Source organism: Clavelina lepadiformis, chromosome 3 (genome assembly GCF_947623445.1).
Source record: "Clavelina lepadiformis chromosome 3, kaClaLepa1.1, whole genome shotgun sequence".
In the NCBI taxonomy this organism is placed as follows: domain Eukaryota; kingdom Metazoa; phylum Chordata; class Ascidiacea; order Aplousobranchia; family Clavelinidae; genus Clavelina; species Clavelina lepadiformis.
In genome coordinates, this window is record NC_135242.1 from 20,651,122 (window position 1) to 20,670,411 (window position 19,290).

General features: G+C 36.0%; 3 protein-coding genes across 6 annotated transcripts; all 3 read left to right on the plus strand.

The window, feature by feature from the left end:
- Positions 1-346: 346 nt before the first annotated feature.
- LOC143449433 (uncharacterized) lies at positions 347-3,548 on the plus strand. The gene is made up of 11 exons (XM_076949642.1): positions 347-493; positions 567-698; positions 826-927; positions 1,205-1,399; positions 1,508-1,635; positions 1,763-1,883; positions 2,000-2,122; positions 2,341-2,460; positions 2,578-2,639; positions 2,776-2,980; positions 3,202-3,548. Exons 1-11 carry the CDS (start codon positions 451-453, stop codon positions 3,279-3,281), a joined length of 1,311 nt encoding a protein of 436 aa, XP_076805757.1. The 5' UTR covers positions 347-450; the 3' UTR covers positions 3,282-3,548.
- A 2,173-nt stretch (positions 3,549-5,721) lies between these two features.
- LOC143450356 (uncharacterized) lies at positions 5,722-12,394 on the plus strand. 4 transcript variants are annotated; one of them, XM_076950868.1, is made up of 17 exons: positions 5,722-5,885; positions 6,017-6,127; positions 6,321-6,428; positions 6,617-6,718; positions 6,864-7,016; positions 7,452-7,547; positions 8,264-8,359; positions 9,073-9,171; positions 9,695-9,778; positions 9,918-9,989; positions 10,058-10,216; positions 10,362-10,477; positions 10,698-10,815; positions 10,951-11,217; positions 11,324-11,385; positions 11,597-11,801; positions 12,043-12,394. In XM_076950868.1, the coding sequence occupies exons 1-17, from the start codon at positions 5,846-5,848 to the stop codon at positions 12,117-12,119; spliced, it is 1,965 nt and encodes a 654-aa protein (XP_076806983.1). In that variant the 5' UTR covers positions 5,722-5,845; the 3' UTR covers positions 12,120-12,394. The 4 variants fall into 4 exon arrangements, with proteins under 4 accessions (XP_076806983.1, XP_076806985.1, XP_076806984.1 ...); XM_076950870.1 differs by lacking the exon at positions 9,073-9,171; XM_076950869.1 differs by lacking the exon at positions 8,264-8,359.
- A 1,201-nt stretch (positions 12,395-13,595) lies between these two features.
- Positions 13,596-18,891, plus strand: LOC143450764 (uncharacterized). The gene is made up of 17 exons (XM_076951439.1): positions 13,596-13,750; positions 13,943-14,053; positions 14,237-14,344; positions 14,460-14,552; positions 14,740-14,928; positions 15,008-15,073; positions 15,169-15,270; positions 15,472-15,597; positions 16,462-16,614; positions 16,697-16,855; positions 16,983-17,098; positions 17,174-17,291; positions 17,405-17,548; positions 17,659-17,784; positions 17,920-17,981; positions 18,116-18,317; positions 18,658-18,891. The coding sequence occupies exons 1-17, from the start codon at positions 13,708-13,710 to the stop codon at positions 18,735-18,737; spliced, it is 1,998 nt and encodes a 665-aa protein (XP_076807554.1). The 5' UTR covers positions 13,596-13,707; the 3' UTR covers positions 18,738-18,891.
- Positions 18,892-19,290: the final 399 nt, after the last annotated feature.

Genomic DNA, 19,290 nt, shown 5'->3' on the forward strand with positions numbered 1-19,290 from the left:
AGATTTATTTACACTCATGATCTTAACCAGCCCTTCTGCTAACAAACTGACGTGACAAACTTTCCTCATAGAATTGTTTAAAAACATTTCTTCGGTTATAAGCTTATTGACTTAGTGACGTGACAATAACTACCTTATAAAACTGCTTTGTTATAGTTGTTAAAATTCCAAGTTTACAAGCCGCTAAGTGACATGTTTTTGTTTGACTTACAGCCGGAAAACATGTGCACGAATTGTATATATACCAGGTTGGACTTTCAATCTCCATCAGTCGTCTCTTACATGGAGACAGTGAGCACATTTCAAAAATGTTTCAAAACCTGACGTAAGCTATGGAGCTACATGGCAAATAGAATTTAGCGAAATTGAAACAGGGATCGCGGACAAACTATAATATATCTGATGTGTTTTGCAGAGTTTTTATACCTGATTTAATTTGCATTCTCAAAAATGTTCAAAAAACTTTGTGTCTCTTTTCTCTTGCTGTGTGTTGGTAAGTGGAAATGGCCTATAGCATTTAACGCGATTTAGTTGCATTATAGCGCTAACCACAGTTTTGTTTTCAGCAAAAGCAATCGCTGTTCCCACTGGATGGGGCTACATCGTTCCTGATCCAGAGGGTCGTTGCACGGGGCGGGAAAGTCCCGACCACTTCGCTATTCCGGGGATTTGTGACAAGTTTTACCGCTGCGTTTACGGTAAGTGATACTGAGTAGCATGCAAGGTTGGTGATACACAATGTTTAATGCGGTAACCTTATGAACAATACTTTGTATGATTGTGCCGTAACTTGATCTCCTTCATATAATAACTTTATCACTGCAGGTTACTTGTATGAACACCAATGTCCGGACGGTTTAGTTTTCAATCCTTCCATCAGTGTGTGTGACTGGCCACGGAACGTTCGCGGATGTGAAGACGGCGGAGGTTGGTGTTCTTCTAGTTAGATTTTTTTTATAAATCTAAAATTGTGAGTTGTGAATAGAATTTATAGCATTGTTGCTCTGAAATGCTTTGTGTTAGAAATATTTATATCACTCATATTTTTGATCCCAAAACAACAACTACAGACACCCCAGCAGGTTATTCTTTGAACAAATGTTTTAAACAAGTTATTTCTTTTCTTCTGCTTTCTGTAAACAGTAAAAACATTGCACACATTGGAACACAAATAATTTTAACTTCTATGTTTGTTTTGTGACAGATAAGCCAACTTATGTTGGATTTGTCTTGGACGACTCGGGTTCAATGAGCAGCGAAATCTCGGCAGTCAAACAATGGATGCAAAACTGTGTGAGCGGAAGTTATGCAACGTGCGCTTCTGCGCCAACTGGCGGATGGATTGTTTCGACTTTTAATGATCCATATCCATCTGGATCTTCTACCCCATATCCACCAAGTATATAAAAAGATTACAACGGATAACTTTAATTATTTATAGATTAATGACTGGTTTTTCATTTTTAACAACAACCATGAAAATAAAAAACACTTGTTTGGGTTTCAGCTTTCCCGTCTTCCTTCTTCACTCGTTTCGGGCCATCTACTGATGCCAGCGCTGTTGTCGACTTCATCGATGACATCGCGATTCACAGCGGGTATGACTGCCCCGAGTATGCATTCTTCGGAAACAAAGTGAGTCTTCGTTAAGAATGAAGGCAATTGATATACAATAAAGTTATAACATATCAAGTGAGATAAAGTTTATTGAAGCTTATAGATAAATTAAAGATAACTAAAGTTGAACTTTACGAAATTCCAGAATGCGCTTGACGTCATCCCTGACGACAACGGTGGCTGCAAAATATTCTTTTTCTCTGACGCAACAGCCAAGGACCCGTCAAGCGCCCTTGCTCCTCTTATTGTTCAATTTGCCGCCAAAGGTAAGAACCATGAAGTATAAAAGCACGCAACGTCGCTATGTTGATAAGATGTGGTTGTTTATCGTCCTACATGAGTTCCAGCTCTAAGCGAATGAGCACGTTGCGTTTAAATCCAGGTTGTTCCTTCATCCCGGTGCTGACTGGATGCTGCCATAGGTGCGAGGATCCTTGCGCATCACTCGATTCAACTTATTGTCACGAACACGTTGTAGATGACAGAAGTTTTGGCTCAAGCTCAGGTAAACCTAATTATTCCAGTGTCTGGAAAATCACTACAAAAGCTCATAGTTTAGTCTGTGATAAATATCTCCTTGAATTGGACCTTTAAGTTTCGTAGCAGCGTAAATGATGTTGAAAGATAAGTTTATTTGATGGCCAAGGGCCAATGCAAGATAGATGTTTAAATCGATAAAAAAATTCGTTTTTATTAATTAATCTTGTTCATGTTTGCAATCAGGCGGATTTGAGGAGCGTGCTTACTATGATCTTGCTTACGTCACCGGAGGTTCTATTTATCTGACGGACAAAGCCAGTGCCGATGATTTTCTGAAATTTTTGGAGGACAAAATCACACTTGGTAAAATATGAAACTTGTTTGCAAATTCTAAAACTTTAAATGATATTCATAATTGCTTTATATGATTTGCTGGTCTATGCATCATACAGTGAATGTGACGCAAATTTTGTGTTACAGGATTCTGTCCGACCACTTCTATCGCTGGACCACTTCCAGAAGGTTATACGAGTAAAACTGACGTAAGTGCTTATTGATGATTACAGCAATACGTATAATTCAAATGTTAAACGAGAATTCATTATATCCTTAAAATATAAAGAAATGTATTTTATTCACTCATGGTAAGTTCTAATACCAAGACAACTTGGTTTTTAGTGCGAATCAACCGGATCTTGCTGGGACAGCAGCGTTGGTAAATGTTACTGCTCGAGTGCAAATGAAACCTGTTCCCACCACCCTATTGTTAAGAAACCAAAATGCCTTGTCACTGACGTTCACACGTTTAAAGCCGACCCAGAAGACTGTACAAGATATTACGAGTGCGCAAGCGGCAGGCAATGGAACAGGCCTTGTGCACCAGGTATGGATAATTATAACTTAGTTGATGGTTTGTACATTTTTCGCGAAGGTTGGCTTTTATTTTTATTAAAAGAGATGAGTTAACATTTTATAACATATGGCAATATTGATAAGTTTCAAATACTTTTACTCTTTTAATTCAACTTCTTGTTAAAAATCGTTTCATTAACTATAAACGGGTTCATGGAAGGAAATTTTACTATGGTGTTATCTTGTTTTCAGGAACCGTATTTGATCCTGCTGTCGGCGTTTGCAATCACCCTTACCTTACAGCTCCACCGTGCGGAACTAAAATTGACTGAAAACATTTTTATCGGAAGACATAAAAATTTAAAAAAATTATGTTATATGTCGTCGATTTTTAATTGAAATGATTAACTGAAATTTTAAAAATTTATTAAATTTATAAAAAGAATATCAGATAATTGATTGACTTTATTATAATACTTTTATGAGTGTAAGAAAATAATGTTTTTTGTGATGTTTAACTACTTTTTTCACGTTATTTAAAAATGAACATTCGTGTTTCTTGTTGTGTATTTCAAGAAATAAAATTTCAATCTTCCTAAAAGCTTGTTTTGGAAATTTTAGGTACAGCATCGAAAAAATTAAGGAGACCTGTATCTACACGTCAGTTTAAACTTAGTAATTTAAACGTTTTTCAATTGTCTTTAGTTATAGTTTAGAAAATTACGTTTTCGAAATTTGCTACAACGAAAACAAAATTCTGCTTTTTCTAACTTCCCTAAATAAAAAGTGCCATGTACCACCAACGGCTTGAAGTTATACCGATTCCCTGGTAACTTCTTCATATTATTATTGTATTTAAATTATTGTTATTATTTTTTTTTATAATTACTTATCAAAAATTTGAATTTGGTTAATACTGGTTACTGGTTACTTATTTGCAGTTCAAGGTTTTTTCCCCATAAGCAGTTGCTGATTGTTGTATAAGCTATATTTAAAAAAAAATCATATAAATTAAGTTAAATCAAAATGATTTTATACCAATTTAATTGGGTTGATTTCAAGTTATGTTAATTGTTAAAAGCTAAAATGAAGCCGATTCCTAGCCAACCGGACTATGGCTGCCACGAGATGGCGTATCAGCGCTTCGCAGGCACGAATCTACATTTAAAAGTAAATCGTTTCCGTTTGTCAATGATCACATTAATCAGTAATCAATAACTCATAAATTTCCGTTCATAAAACCCTTTTTGTAGTTAGCCTGCTTGTATATATAGCCGACATAAAAAGACAGCCATAAAACTTTAGCAAGTAAATAAAAGTAGTAGTGCTCCCTACAGACGACGCAAAGATTACAAGAAACAGTCTCGAGATATAGAAAAAGATTTTGTTTAGATCAATTCAGTCGATAAAAAATATATTTTGGCGGAACAATCTATAAAAAAGCATGAAAATACTCAGCTAATATATCAAAACACTTTAAGCGTGGTAAAAATTAAAAATGCTTTTCGATTTGAGGAATTAGAGCTCATGCTTTCAGCACGGATTCGTGCATGCATGGTTGGTAAATGGAGATGATACTATAAAATTACTCAATTAAAAATTTTGTACATTCAACGCGAGTTATTTCAATTCAGTGATAGTGAAGACTATAAAACTCCTTCTCTGTCCGACTATATTTGAACAGGAACTGAGTTCTATTAAATGACTATACTTTGGAGAGAACTTGTGTAACGAAATTATGTCACGCGTTATTCACAGTTTTTTGTATTTTACCGTTTTTGTGAGTTTGTTCTCTAGTGCGTTGATTGGTTGCAATTACCGTTGTTTATCTCACGTTTTGTGCACTTTTATCTTATCACTAATTTGGCGCCTTGCCTTTTGTACCCTATAAAAGCCGTTCGTTAAGTGATTTGAGAAAGTCGGTTTTAGTTTTGGGTCGTAGAGGCTGTTGAATAAAATGAGTTGATTAGTTGGGTTTTACTAGTGGTGTCGCGGTTCACCGTGAATGTGGAAATTGAGCCTGGCTACACGAAAGAAAAAGTTCTGTTACACTTGCACACTACAAGTTTAACGGCTTTAACCAATTGGTATACGTATAACTTAGTTTGATCGAAAACACTTTTCACATAAAAAGTTCATAAAATTTACGGATACTGTGGACTTGAATTTCTCACAACGTTTATATGAATTTCGGTGCTTTACAACAAACATGAACTTCTCATAAACTTTCCTTACCGGACATTTTTCACTTTAAATACTTTATTGTCCTTTAAATGTAAAAGGTTTATCTTTAAAAAATGTAATGGAGTTGAATGACATAACAGTTAAGGTTAAATGACTTGCTTTTGTCCATGCAATTTGTTTTTCAAACCAACTGTCACTACATAAATAAAAGTTGAGCCATAACCTTTAAAACACACAAAACATTCCGATTCCTGTTTGCAAAGAAGTGTCTGAATTTTGCTGAGGCAGCCTAACGTATATTACTTACTTTAACAGAAGAATACCAAATTGCGCAAGCAAGCAACAAAGACATGAAAAAAAGCGAAAGTACGCAGCCCATTGTTTGCAAATGGCGTTGCTAAAGTAATATTGACACTTGAGGAGAGAAAAGGTTTATTTACCTGCCTGTTTAAAGACAGGGACTTTTTTCAACACTTAAAACTTTATTTTGGATTCAAATAAAAAGAAAAAGTTTTATCAGTTATATCTACTCAGAAACTTTGCATATAAACTTCAGACGTTAATGAAACTGTGTTCTTTCAATGCAATGCACGCTAGAGACAGGTTTAAGTTCAATTTTTCAGCAATTTTTATCGCCCATTCTTTTCCAGTCTTTAGGTTTCTCTTTCTTTTCAACTTTAAAATTTTTAGAAAAGTGGAACATTTTGAAATTATGAAAACTTTGAAGTTGTTTTCCGCGCTTTTGCTTGCAGGTAAGCACTGTACAAGGTTAATTTAATTATGATCAGGCAACAAAGCTCGGAATATTCATATCTGCAAAAATGTTTCTCATAATTTTACGAATGAAATTTAAACTATACTATAGCTTTGCTTTAAATTTCAGTTTGTGCGGCTGCTGAGCGGATAGAAGATGTCGATGGATTGTGTGTGGGTAGAGACAGCACGTTATTTGCTGTTGAAGGAGACTGCACAAATTATTATCAATGTGTTTCAAGTAGGGTACATGTTGTTTGTCCAAAATTCTTAGTTAAGTGTGATTTGTGGCAAATTCTTAAATTTCTTGATCAAAATGTCAATTGATACAAAACACCCGATATGGCATTTGGAAACTATATTGAAACTTGCTTCTATAAAGTTCTAACATTAGTATAAAGTAATACTAACAACCAAATTGTTGATTGTTGTAGATGAACTTCATCAAGTTGCTTGTCCAGAAGGACTTGCTTTCGATGAAAGCATTGGGATTTGCAATTGGCCAAGAGACGTAAAAGGATGTGAGCACGTGGACGGAATAGGTAATTTCAATAATTTCATTCCAATGTTAAGATAAAATAATCAAATATATAGTAAACGTTCATAAAGTTATTAACATTTATTATATATTCAAAACATTTATTAAAAACAATTTTACTGAAAGTGCATGAAAGGGTGGCCTGTTGCAACGCTTTCAATTCACAATCGAATTGTCGCTTTTGTGTTTAAGGAGCCGAAGAGCTATATTGCCTCGATGAAGTGGGAAACCCGGTAACTGGAGAACATTTCCTCAAACCAGGAACCTGTGACGTTTACTACAAATGCGAAAATGGTAAAGTCCTGCGAATTTGTCCAATTCGAGCCGGTTCTTTCAAACATTTTGCTTTTTTGTACGTTTTGCTCAAACATTTAGAGCACGTAGGCCAATAAAACGTTATTGTATTTACCTTCAAGTAAACATTTTGTCTTCTTGAAAGGATTTCTTCATGAGTGGAAATGTCCACCGGGGCTAATTTTCAACAGCGAAACCAAAGTGTGTGACTGGGAACAGAACGCACCGGAGTGCACCCCAGGACCAACCCAGTATCCTTCAATATATGAAACGCCAAAAGCAACCGAAAAGCCCGAAGGTATATACATAGCCTACTTGCATAGGCTACTATAAGGAGAATTTATTGTATTTACTCTGCAACGAATAAAGAAGCACAACTGTATTGTGCTGATACTGACTTTGATAAATATCGCAGCATTTAAAATCGATAAAACAAACTGGTTTTAATTCTCTGTGAAAAAGCGTTACAGTTTCTTGCAAAGAGTGAGTATAACTGCTTTTATATTGAAGATATTTTGAATAGGTATAACTTAGTGTAAAACTTACCCACTCTCTGTGAACAATACAAAATAATATTATTGTACTGTTCTGAATTTAGCAACTGAAATCTCTAAACCGCAAAATGCAACCAACGGAATATCACAAGTGCAACCACTTGCTTTTAAATAACTCTAAGTTAAAAGTGTTTTAGTTTTGATAACGAATGATTTATTGCTGACATGCTGAACTACAGGGCCAGACGAAGGTACGCATGATCCCCCATTCGAACCAAGCTCAAGTACGAGTTCCACCACTACAAGTACGTCCACCACTACCACCACAACGGAAGGTAAAATGTAAAGTTGTTTAAATTGTTAGTGTTATGCTCATTGTGGCAAATTTAGGAATGATAGAAAATGTTCTTGATATATAGTACATGGCATAGGTTGCACTTTCGGGTAAAATTTATTTACATTTTGTAAAAGAACAAAAAAGCACAGTTGGTGCTTTGCCAAAGATGACCATGAATAAGCCTAAAGTTACAAAAGAGAATTTAGTTAATTTGGTTTTGAAACTAACACGAACGCATTGCGGTGTTACATCTTACTGATTCTGAAGTGGGACAAAGCATGAAAATTTTGCTTCTGCTCGTTGACTTGTTTCTGTTGTAGCAGTAAAACTTGTAGAAACATTCCTAGATAGCTTATCTACAAAACTTTAAAATGTTTGTACTACTTCTCTGTGTACAATGCTTGCACTATAGCATCGAAATAGATGATTTATATACTGCGGATATTTTGGGCATAGTTAAGTGCAGAACTTTTTCCCTACCCTCTCTTCGTAAAAAACAGAAAATAAATAATTAGCAAATTAATTAGTAAAAAAAAGCTAATAATTAGTAAATGGTTTTTGTGATCTACAAAATGCTACAAAAAATTTAGCTGCCAATATAATAGGTGCAACCGTTTGCTTGCAGCCTTTTGGAAAAATATAATTATAAATTGCTCATACTTAAGTGCGTAGCTTTAGTAACGCGTAATTCATTGCTGACATGTTGAACTACAGGCCCAGACGAAGGTACGCATGATCCCCCATTCGAACCAAGCTCAAGTGCGAGTTCCACCACTACAAGTACGTCCACCACTACCACCACAACGGAAGGTAAAATGTAAAGTTGTTTAAATTGTTTTTGTTGTGCTCATTGTGGAAATTTCAGGAATGATAAAAAAATGTTCTTGGTATATAGTACATCATATAGGTTGCACTTTTGGGTAAAAATTATTTACATTTTGTAAAAGAACAAAAAAGAACAGTTGGTGCTTTGCCAAAAATGACCAAGAATAAGCCTAAAGTTACAAAAGAGAACTTAGTTAATTTGGTTTTGAAACTAACACGAACGCATTGCGGTGTTACATCTTACTGATTCTGAAGTGGGACAAAGCATGAAAATTTTGCTTCCGCTTGTTGACTTGTTTCTGTTGTAGCAGTAAAACTTGTAGAAACATTCCTAGATAGCCTATCTACAAAACTTTAAAATGTTTGTACTACTTCTCTGTGTACAATGCTTGCACTATAGCATCGATGTAGATGTTTTATATACTGCGGATATTTTGGGCATAGTTAAGCGCAGAACGTTTGCCCTACCCTCTTTTTGTAAAAAAACAGAAAATAAATAATTAGTAAAAAAAGCTAATAATTAGTAAATGGTTTCTATGATCTACAAAATGCTACAAAAAATTTAGCTTCCAATATTATAGGTGCAACTGAAGCCTTTTGAACTTGAAGCCTTTTGAAAAACTATAATTAGAAATTGCTCATACTTAAGTGCGTAGCTTTAGTAACGCATAATTCATTGCTGACATGCTGAACTACAGGGCCAGACGAAGGTACGCATGATCCCCCATTCGAACCAAGCTCAAGTACGAGTTCCACCACTACAAGTACATCCACCACCACTACCACCACAACGGAAGGTAAAATGTAAAGTTGTTTAAATTGTTTGTGTTATGCTTATTGTGGCAATGTCAGCAAGATGAAAAACTCTACTTGCGAAGCACTTTTGGTCAAAACTTATATCCATTTTCTGTTTTCGATTTGAAATCTTGTTCTAAAGATTCAATTTGGTTCTAAAGTACAAGAAATAACAGTTGAGATTTTGCCAAAAGCAACTATGAATAAGTTTTTTATTGCAATCTAACAAAATTATTAAGTACAAGGATCAATATTTAAAAAGGACCCCATGGAAACCTCTAGTTAAAGTAGGCCGGGTCTTGAAAACCTGAAACACTTCAAAGATAAAGTTGACTTCACCTTCTCCGACTTATTATAACTTCTTTGTCTCAAATAAAAATGAAGGCCACACAAACTCTGAAGCTATGTTTCGATTTTTATCTGTCTTGTCAAATAACTTTAAAATCTTGAACAACTACAAAACCACTCAACTTGTTTGCATTGGATCAGAGCAGTTTAATTAACTTTTCAAACATGTCTATACAGGACCAGATAAAAACACTCCTCCGTTTACACCGAGTGAGGCTCCTCCAATTGAGACCACGCTTGATGACAAAAGCGATATCAGAGGTAAATATTTCATAAACAAACACTATAGGCGGTAAATAAGCAGTTCCAAGAATTCCTCTATTTCTTCGTATAGCGGCAAACCTCCTAATACGCATATAAAGGTTCTATTGTCGGTTTAATCTGGGCTTTCTGTTTGTAGACGATACAAAACCCGCCAGCACAACCACCACGACATCCACAACCACAACCACAACGACTTTGCCTGATGCGGGTAAGTCTATTGTAGATGTTGTTACTATTGATCTCATGATTTATTTTACTCTTCCTCGAATTGTTCAGCTAAAACTTACATTGGTTTCGTGGTCGACGACACTGGATCAATGAGCAAAGAAATCATCGCCGTCAAAGAATGGATTGAAAATTGCGTCGATGGCAGCTATACGCAGTGCGCAAAGAAACCCACTGGTGGATGGGCTGTAACCTCTTTCAACGATCCAGGTACAAACTTTTCCATAATGTCACAATGAACATACAATACGCAAAATAAGATTTCTCCTTTCTCTTATAGCTTTAGGTAAATATTAATAGCACGGGATAATATAACGAACTAAAGAAATGGTTTTCTGTAATTCTTCGCTTGCAGATACTGGAGACGTGTTGGGTCCTCTTACAGACGTCGATAAAGTCATTGAATTTATTGATGATTTGACGGCACACGGCGGTGGAGACTGCCCCGAATACTCTATGACAGGACTAAGGGTATAAATACGTCTTTCATAGTTAACTTATAATCAGATCTTTTACATTCGCCGTTCAACATACAATTGAAGATTTGTTGATACGCAATACATCACTATACTATATTTTAAGCAGTGTTCACCTTATTTTTCAATGCAGACTATTTAACATTTAACACGTAATAGGCTATATTTTAGACTGTATATAGCCTACTCAAAATTGGCTTGGGTTCCTGTTATAGAAACTCGCGGACGCCATACCAGCTGAAAATGGTGGATGTAAGATTTTCTTCTTTACGGATGCAATAGCTAAAGACGAAGTTTACGCAAGCAGCACTTCACAAGCGTTTAAGGAAAAAGGTTTTGCAAAAAAGACATTTTCTTATCTGTGACATGCACTTTCCTTTTCTAACTTATTAAGATGTATAACTTCATTTAAAAAATGTATGATAATGATATGAAAGGATAATTGTATCCCATTGTTCTTCTCATCAGGTTGTTCTTTTGTCCCGATGCTAACTGGATGTTGCGGAACATGCTCTGATCCTTGCACTTCCCTCGATCCAGAGTATTGCATAAATAACGTAGTGAACAACGCATCGGGAAAACGGAAGCGAAGATCCATTTCACGAAGATCCACTTCGTCAGGCGAGGCATTGTATTATGAGCTTGCTATGGACACAGGCGGCACAATTTACTTGACGGATAAGCCAAGTTCCCCGGATGATTTCCTTGATTTTTTGGAGGAAGAGGTTACGTTAGGTAATAACCTTTATTTAAACCCATATACTGTTGCGCTACAATTTTGTAACAAATATTGCCCCTTATCTAAACAATTCATTTTGATGTGAGTGTCTCGATTGTACAGGTTTTTGTCCAACTGATTCCATAGCAGGACCATTGCCACACGGTTACACCAATGAAAAAGACGTAAGTGAGAGGAATTAACCAATGAAACCATTACATTATATTGTTTACCTGCAAAGCCATTAAGAGCAAATCACGTATTTGTGAAGGCAATTGTTATTAATTTAATTGTCGGGTTGTCGGAATTTTTCACAGAATAACGGAATTTTTTACTGGTCTCAAATAATTAATTAAGTTACAAAAATTTTTATTATCTTGATTTATCATATTGCAGTGCAACTCCACTGCTTCCTGCTGGGACAGAAGCGTTAGCAAATGCTATTGCACCGGTTCCATTGAAACCTGTCCTCACCACGAGATCACTCTGGATCCAATATGTCCGGAAGGAGGAGAACACGTTTTCCTTGAAAAACCCGGGGAGTGCGAAAAATACATCGAATGCTTTGGTGGACAACAGCTGACTAGGCCTTGTGCGCCAGGTAGAGTAGCAGTATATTGGCCTGCATGTATAGTGATGGTGTACAATAAATTAAGCATTGGTACTTGATGGTTGACAGCAACACACAGCAAGATAACATAAACAAACGTTTTGCAGATTCTATCTAGCTTACTTTCAAGCATGTTTTGCATGTTACGATTTCGAACCAAACTATTTCGAGATAAAACTGTTCACTTTAAGTTATTGTGCTAAACATGTCGTTCATTTGGTTTTTTCCTCAGGTACCGTATTTGACGGAGAGAAAAAGCAATGTAACCATCCTTACCTTGTGGCGCCACCATGTGGGACTGCTGGCTAGTGTGTAACACAAAAATTAGCCCTCTTTATTTTATGTTGAAATAATTCAAGTCGCCTGTTACATTACTTTTGAATTTCAATGCGTAATTTCATGTCATCTACAAATATTCTTTTTTTAATTTCTCTCCAAGCATTATCTCTTAATTCCACCCTATTGAGACATTGTTCCGTATTGAAATAAATAATAAGCTTTTTAACAAAAAGAAAAATGCAAGTTTCTTATTACGTGATCGTTATAGAGTTATTATAATAAAGTTTCGGACGTTTGTGACTACAGCATGCTGTCTGGATTCTATGTCATCGTCGTCCTGTAGATTTAACGATGTTAGCTAAGCACTTCAGGTATAGTATATATTTTAAATTATCCGATAGATATAAATTTAACACGATAAAGAAATAGGGTCCTGCGGTTATAATTTTGACTCCACACGTCCCGACGAGGCTGTTGACCTCAGACAAATTTGACATTTTATGACTTTGGCACTCAAAGCCATCTCATGGTTCCGCTTATACAGATATTTCGCAATAATCGGCTGAGATGGTGTAACTAAGTCCAAACCTGCCAATACCGGTATAATCTTGTTCAACAACAAAACCGTATATCACCGTTAAACAAACAGAATGGTGGGCGAGAACAAATAAAGTTTTTTTACGAGAATTTGAAAAAAATGCATAATTGCAAAAAAAAAAAAAACTAATTTGGCTCGTATACGTGTGTGTATATCCTTGTCAAACACGCTTTGTTAATGCTCCGGCTCGCTTATGACGTCACGAGCACGTCAAACTCATTACAAGCAAACCGTAATTTCCAGAATCAATTATATTATCAAGCAAACCGACTTCCTTAGCCATGGAACACGAGGAATTCACGACAAAGGGTTGAAAGGACTTGGAACTAATCTGCAAGAACAAACATTTCTGAGAATTTCAACAGCAAACCGCAAAGAAGAAAATATTTACACAGGCTGTATGAGGACAAAACATTGATTTAAAAGCCCTGGTTCGTTTGTTGAATGTCGACTAGATGTTGAAATAAAAAACAACCGCATGTCTGACTCCAAGTAATTGAAATTTCATTTTTTCTTAAACGGCGAATCATCGATTTTCATCGTTTTATGTTAAATAAACCAGTAGCAAAGGATTCTGCTTTTTGTATTTTAAAATAATTTGTTGAATGAAGGAGACAGACAGTTGGCTTTCCGCTTTCTGACACCTCTGAAGCTTTCCCCATAGACTTAAAACTTTGTCGGTGACGTATGGTTGAGGCAAAGCAAAAAGCAAACTTTGCCTCAAATGTTTTGCAACAAACTTCTCGATGCTCTCCAAAACCGTAGCTTTAACTGAACAAAAGAAATAATTTTCTATAACAGTCAAGAACGTTGTAAAAAAGATGGAGTAGTGTATATTGTTGCGATGAAGCCTACGTACGGAATTTTACAGATTCAAATTATTTTGTCATGGTGGATATGCTGTTTTGTTTCACATCAAACATTTTTCTGAATTTAGAACAACTGTAAAAAGACGTAATATTCTAAACAAAAAGTTATTTGCAAATAATTTACTTAGAAGATTAGTTCCATTTCGAAGTAATGATTGTTTCCTCATCGATTTTCCTATTGTTAGCCTCTATCGGTAAGTAGGATAATGTTTTTATTTCACCATCAAATTTTTGTAATTATCAAGAGAAATTCAACATTTTTGAATCAATGAACTACGGCATCAAGCAAGATTAAAAGTATTGATAGATAATAAATATTTATGCATTTCTAAAATTGGAAATATTGTACGGAACTTTTTGCATTATCACAAGAATATTTTACACAGCCCTTGCAAGCGCGGAGGGCAAAAGAGTGGCCATTGAGGTTTCCTGTGGCCCAGATAGTCCCATTTATGGGAACAAAGGAGACTGTATACACTTTTATCAATGCAGCGGAGGTAAAAATTTTTAGTCAGATATAATTTTTGCAGTAAAAAAGTATCTAAATCATTTAAACGATTGACTGATAGTTTCAATTTCAGTTACACAAGTTAGCTGTACAGCTGTCGTGTTTCAAGTATAGGCCTGTTTTTTTATCTTAAAATATAGGTAAATAAATTATTCTTATGCTCCGTTTGTAGATGTACTCTACCAGTTTACCTGTCCAGATAATCAGGCGTTCGATCCAATACATCTGACCTGCACGTGGCCAAATTCTGTCGAAGGATGCGAGCACGTAGATGGTATAGGTCAGTCAGCTTAGTCAGAAAAATCGTACTGTTTATCCGCAATTGTGTATAAATGATAAGAGAAGTAGTTGAATAAGTTGGAAATATTATGCAAGACTTTTAATTAAACTTACAGGCGCAGAAGAAACATACTGCAAAGGAAACAATGTCCCAATTAAACCGTTTCTTAAACCTGGGACTTGTGATGTCTATTACGAATGTCTTGGGGGTCAGTTAGTATGTTTTACTGTAGTTTCGCGTACCGCATTTGAAGTTTACTTGTGATTTTTATAACATATTTTATTTTGTTAACTTTTCAATATTTTAAAACTTGTCCATATACAATGGATTAAGTGCAACTCTAAAAAAATCTTATACATGTACGTGAAGAAAAGTGTCCAACTTTTTTATTTTAGGAAAAATATACGAAACGCAATGTGTGTCCGGGCTTTACTTTAACCCAGAAACATATCAATGTGATTGGCCCCAGGACGTGGCCCCGTGCGTTCCTGGAACAACTCAGCTTCCTCCAATATACGCGACAACAACCAACAGCCCGGATGTCATCTCTGAAACCGATGAGCTGCCTTCGCATGATGGGCGTGGTTAGAGTTTATTGAAACTTTTTGTTGTCGATGTTGTTACAAGATTAAACAAAATATTTGTCATTTGTCTTGAAAACAGTTACGACAACAATTAAAGCTCAAACCCCAGGAAACAACAAAACTCAATCACCGGAATATAAAGAAGGTGCTGGAAAGAGTTTATTGCCTTGTTGTTTCGTTGCTTTGTTTCACTGATTTGTGTCATTTATACTTATTGAAAAACCAATGTTTTTTGGGCAGATACAAGCAAACCATCTTGCAAAGACATTAACGGCAATCCGATTACTACGGAAAGATTTGCTAAGCCGGGAGAATGTGATACGTTTTACCAATGTGTTGATGGTAAGTTTGAAGTATGCTGTTTCTTACTTACGTAAACGTTTCCAAATGTTTTCCAATAACATTAAATAAAATAATATAATTAGCCTTAACTTTATGTTCGCTTAATATTGTTTGCAATATTTCTGAATGCAAATTTAAAGTTTCGACCAAACTAAGCAACAGGTTTTGTTAATTTTCGAAAACTGGAATTTTACTGCGCAGAGATCTTAACAGAAACAAGTTGCCCAGAGGGTTTAAATTTCAATCCTGAAACTCTGACATGTGATTTGGCTGAAAACGTTGATTGTGAACTCTCGGTAATCACAATGGCATCGTCTGATGGAAAAAGTTAGTAACGGTTTAGTAATAGTGACAGGTTAATCAATAATTTAAGAAACATTCCAAAGTTTTTAATGTAGGCCTAATTTTTTATATTTGGTCCAAACATCATACTAGTCTATATCTGAAAGGATTATCAGCGGCCAAGGCCACGAACATACGTAATGTATTTATAGCGCTTTATCATCTCAAATATTAACTTAGCTATTAAAACGTAGTTCCACGGTGCTGCAATATTTGTTTTCGCTCTTAAGAAATTTATTCCTATTAATTATATTCGTTCTATAAACGAAGCACGAAATGACAACATAGGTGAGTCAATTCTAGCTCTTCAACTTTATATCAAAGAGGCGATTACATAATCATGAGGATATCAAACAAACGTTTTCTTTGGAAATTTTCAGCGACTCGATAAAAGAAATAAACAAATGCCGTTTACCCTGACTTTGTAAGCTTTAAATACTCTCGTTTTAAAATATTCAGGCTACTGTTTGATATTTGCTGGACACTCTCGAAGCGGTTAACTAAAAACTCAACCATTTTTCCAAACATTATTCTCGCAGCTTTCCTTTTGAAAAGAATAAGCCAAAATTAGTGGTATTACCTGGAGACAAAGATATGTTGCTAACTTACCGTAACAGGTATTAATCAAAGATCAGTTAATCAATTATCAGAAGACAGAAATTTTCTTTTCGTTTTCCTTGTCAAAACATTTAGATCATTTGAAAATAGTTTTAGCGACTTCCACAAAATATATCAACAAACCAGTCAACTATGACGTTGCTGTGACGAGGTGCTGTATTTAATCGACGTAAGTTTTTTTTCTTCCCACGTTCTTGTGTTACAAACTTTTTAAACAATGCATATGACCAGGTACAACAGCGGAAAACAAGCCATCGCCAGTTACAACAACAATAAACGTGCCGGAGAGGACAGCAACAAAAATACCGCCAAAAACTACAACATCTACCCCGCCACAGACAACAACGAATACGACAACCGTGACGCCGACAACTGAAAAACAAGGTAATTTATGAGAAACTTTTCAAAAGCAAAATATTGCAAATTGAAATTTGTAGGTGGCTTAAAATTCCTTTACAAAATGCAGGCGATACGTTTGTTGGTTTCGTGGTTGACGACACTGGATCGATGAGCAATGAAATAATCGCTGTCAAAGAATGGATTCGAAACTGTGTTGATGGCAGTTATGATCACTGCGCCACAGGGCCATCTGGCGGTTGGGTTATAACCTCTTTTAACGATCCTGGTAAGAGTGTCCACGTCATATAAGAATGGTATGCAGAGCATCCACCGAGATAAAAAGTTTAGCCCTTTCAAGGAGATAACAGTTTGCATGCGGAATTTTAAAAGTGTATCCTATTGTTCCTGTTTAGACACTAAGACAGTGGTAGGGCCAACTACCAACGTCAATGACGTAATTAACTTCATCGATCACCTCAGCGCTGACGAAGGCGAGGAGTGCCCGGAATATTCGATGACAGGAATAAAGGTGAGAAAAAGTTGGCAAAGAATTAACTTTCTTGTATAGTTTCTTACAAAACCATAAAGTGTTTAATTTTGTCAGAGTGTTGGCGACGTGATCCCGACAGACAACGGAGGATGCAAAGTTTACTTCTTCACAGATGCTATTGCGAAAGATTCAAGATACGCAGATGACGTACACCAAGTGTATTTAAAGAAAAGTAATACATATCCAATAGGAATGGGAAACTAAAAATATGAAAATCTTTCTCTCACAAGGTGTTTACAGTACATACTGTAGCTGTAGGAAATATTGACTAAGATTAATTTTTAGAATGCGTATTCATCCCGATGTTGACCGGATGCTGTGGGACTTGCGCAGACCCGTGCATCTCTACGCAGCCGGAGTATTGCATCAATTTTGTCACCGACGGAAGAGATACAAGCAAAAGGAAAAGAAGAGATGCCACGTCATACTGTAAGGCATCATCGACCTTAAACGATTATTCTGTTGATTAATCTGAATTTACTTCGCCAAACGTAAAATTTGCGAAGTCCAGGTACTAAACTGTTTACGCAATATTTCAGCCACATCGTCAGACGAATCTATCTACTACCAGCTCGCTAGCAACACTGGTGGCAGAATTTATTTAACGGATAAACCCAGTTATCCCGTTGATTTCTTGGAATTCTTAGAAGATGAGGTCACATTAGGTACAAAAGAAAATTTTTCACCACACACATCATCGTGAACGATAGATCAACAACCACTCACGTAGCTTCGATTAAATTATGGATGCAAGTTAACCGCACTGCAAAGGTTGACCTTTGACGTTTTAATTTTTTCAGGTTTTTGCCCAACCGATCTGATTGCTGGACCACTGTCCCTCGGCTACACTAACGAAGAACATGTAGGTCTTGATAAGTCTAAACACAGTTGAAGTAGATAATCGTTTTCGGTTTGTTTATCATTGGACGGACGAGCTATCCGCTTAACTGCCAAGACACGAAGAAATTGTTTTTCAACAATTTAAACAATTTTTAGTGCAATATTTCTGGATCTTGCTGGGATAGAAGCGTGAGCAAATGTTATTGCATGAACACCACAGAGCCTTGTCCACATTACGAGATTCTTGCTAAGACAGAGTGCCCGAAAACCGGCCAAGTGCTATTGCCTGTTCCAAACGACTGCAGTTCTTATTATCACTGTAATGAAGGCGTGAAGTGGGAACGACCTTGTGCTGAAGGTTTGAATGCGCTTATGCAATAGCCTGAGGCTTATGCTTTCCAGAATCATTTATATACCAGCTCTTATTACTTCTTTGACTTGAGCCTATGTACTTGAAACATGAATTTTTAGTGGCACAATTTCAACTATAGCGTATACACATCCCAACAAAAATATATAAATTCACTTATATACAGTAGCTTATGCTATAAAATAACATGTGAACTTACTTATACACAGCACATGTGCCATGGATTCCATAGCTGTATCCGGTAGATACATTTCCTGTACATTGTACATTGTTATTTGCTTTTCCGTTTTAAAGATTTCATTTATTTAAAAAAAACTCATTCTGCCAGGAACCGTCTTTGACCCAAAAGTTGGAGTCTGCAACCATCCATGGAAGGTTACAGGAGACTGTGGAACACCAATTGCTTGAAGAGCTTGTAGTCACAATCTGAAAAAAATTTGAGAAAACTCTGACTTCGCTGCACTTTATGAACTGTCACTTTCATTTCTTTTGTCATGTCGTGTCGGTTGATCATACGCTATGATGCTGTATCAACAACTTTAAGTTTTTATATGGTTTTCTAAAAAAAAATAACGTAAAAACGTAATTTCAAAGTAAATCTTGCGAGCAAGGTACTGTTTTGTTTTTACTGAACCCGATATGCCATGAAAACTCGATGGTACCTCAGCGGACAGTACAGCAAAGGCTGCAGTTAAAAAGCGGATAAGACAGAGGCGTATTTCTGCAACAAAACGAGTCTTCACCTAAACACAACTTCAAACTATAGGCTATCTGTACAAGGCCTTGACATTACAGACCAACGTAAGGAAGATTACTTTCGATCATTCTTTGAATCAACGGTTATATAACAGAATTGTTTGCGTATAATGCTAATGCTCAGTACAAACTTTCTGAGTGATCGAGAATCGAGATGCAGTACTCAGTTTTGCCAGCCATTCTGTTATAAGGAAGAAGGTTCGGA

What these genes read in the sequence shown, in the direction of transcription:
- LOC143450764 (XM_076951439.1), top strand. Translation starts at nt 13,708, where the DNA reads ATGATTGTTTCCTCATCGATTTTCCTATTGTTAGCCTCTATCG. An exon ending in CGAGCACGTAGATGGTATAG is followed by an intron (nt 14,345 to 14,459) that starts GTCAGTCAGCTT and finishes TTAAACTTACAG; the next exon opens with GCGCAGAAGAAACATACTGC. An exon ending in CTATTACGAATGTCTTGGGG is followed by an intron (nt 14,553 to 14,739) that starts GTCAGTTAGTAT and finishes TTTTTATTTTAG; the next exon opens with GAAAAATATACGAAACGCAA.
- LOC143450356 (XM_076950868.1), top strand. Translation starts at nt 5,846, where the DNA reads ATGAAAACTTTGAAGTTGTTTTCCGCGCTTTTGCTTGCAG. An exon ending in CACTACCACCACAACGGAAG is followed by an intron (nt 9,172 to 9,694) that starts GTAAAATGTAAA and finishes ATGTCTATACAG; the next exon opens with GACCAGATAAAAACACTCCT. An exon ending in ACAAGCGTTTAAGGAAAAAG is followed by an intron (nt 10,816 to 10,950) that starts GTTTTGCAAAAA and finishes TCTTCTCATCAG; the next exon opens with GTTGTTCTTTTGTCCCGATG.
- LOC143449433 (XM_076949642.1), top strand. Translation starts at nt 451, where the DNA reads ATGTTCAAAAAACTTTGTGTCTCTTTTCTCTTGCTGTGTGTTG. An exon ending in GTTTTACCGCTGCGTTTACG is followed by an intron (nt 699 to 825) that starts GTAAGTGATACT and finishes TTATCACTGCAG; the next exon opens with GTTACTTGTATGAACACCAA. An exon ending in TTCTACCCCATATCCACCAA is followed by an intron (nt 1,400 to 1,507) that starts GTATATAAAAAG and finishes TTTGGGTTTCAG; the next exon opens with CTTTCCCGTCTTCCTTCTTC.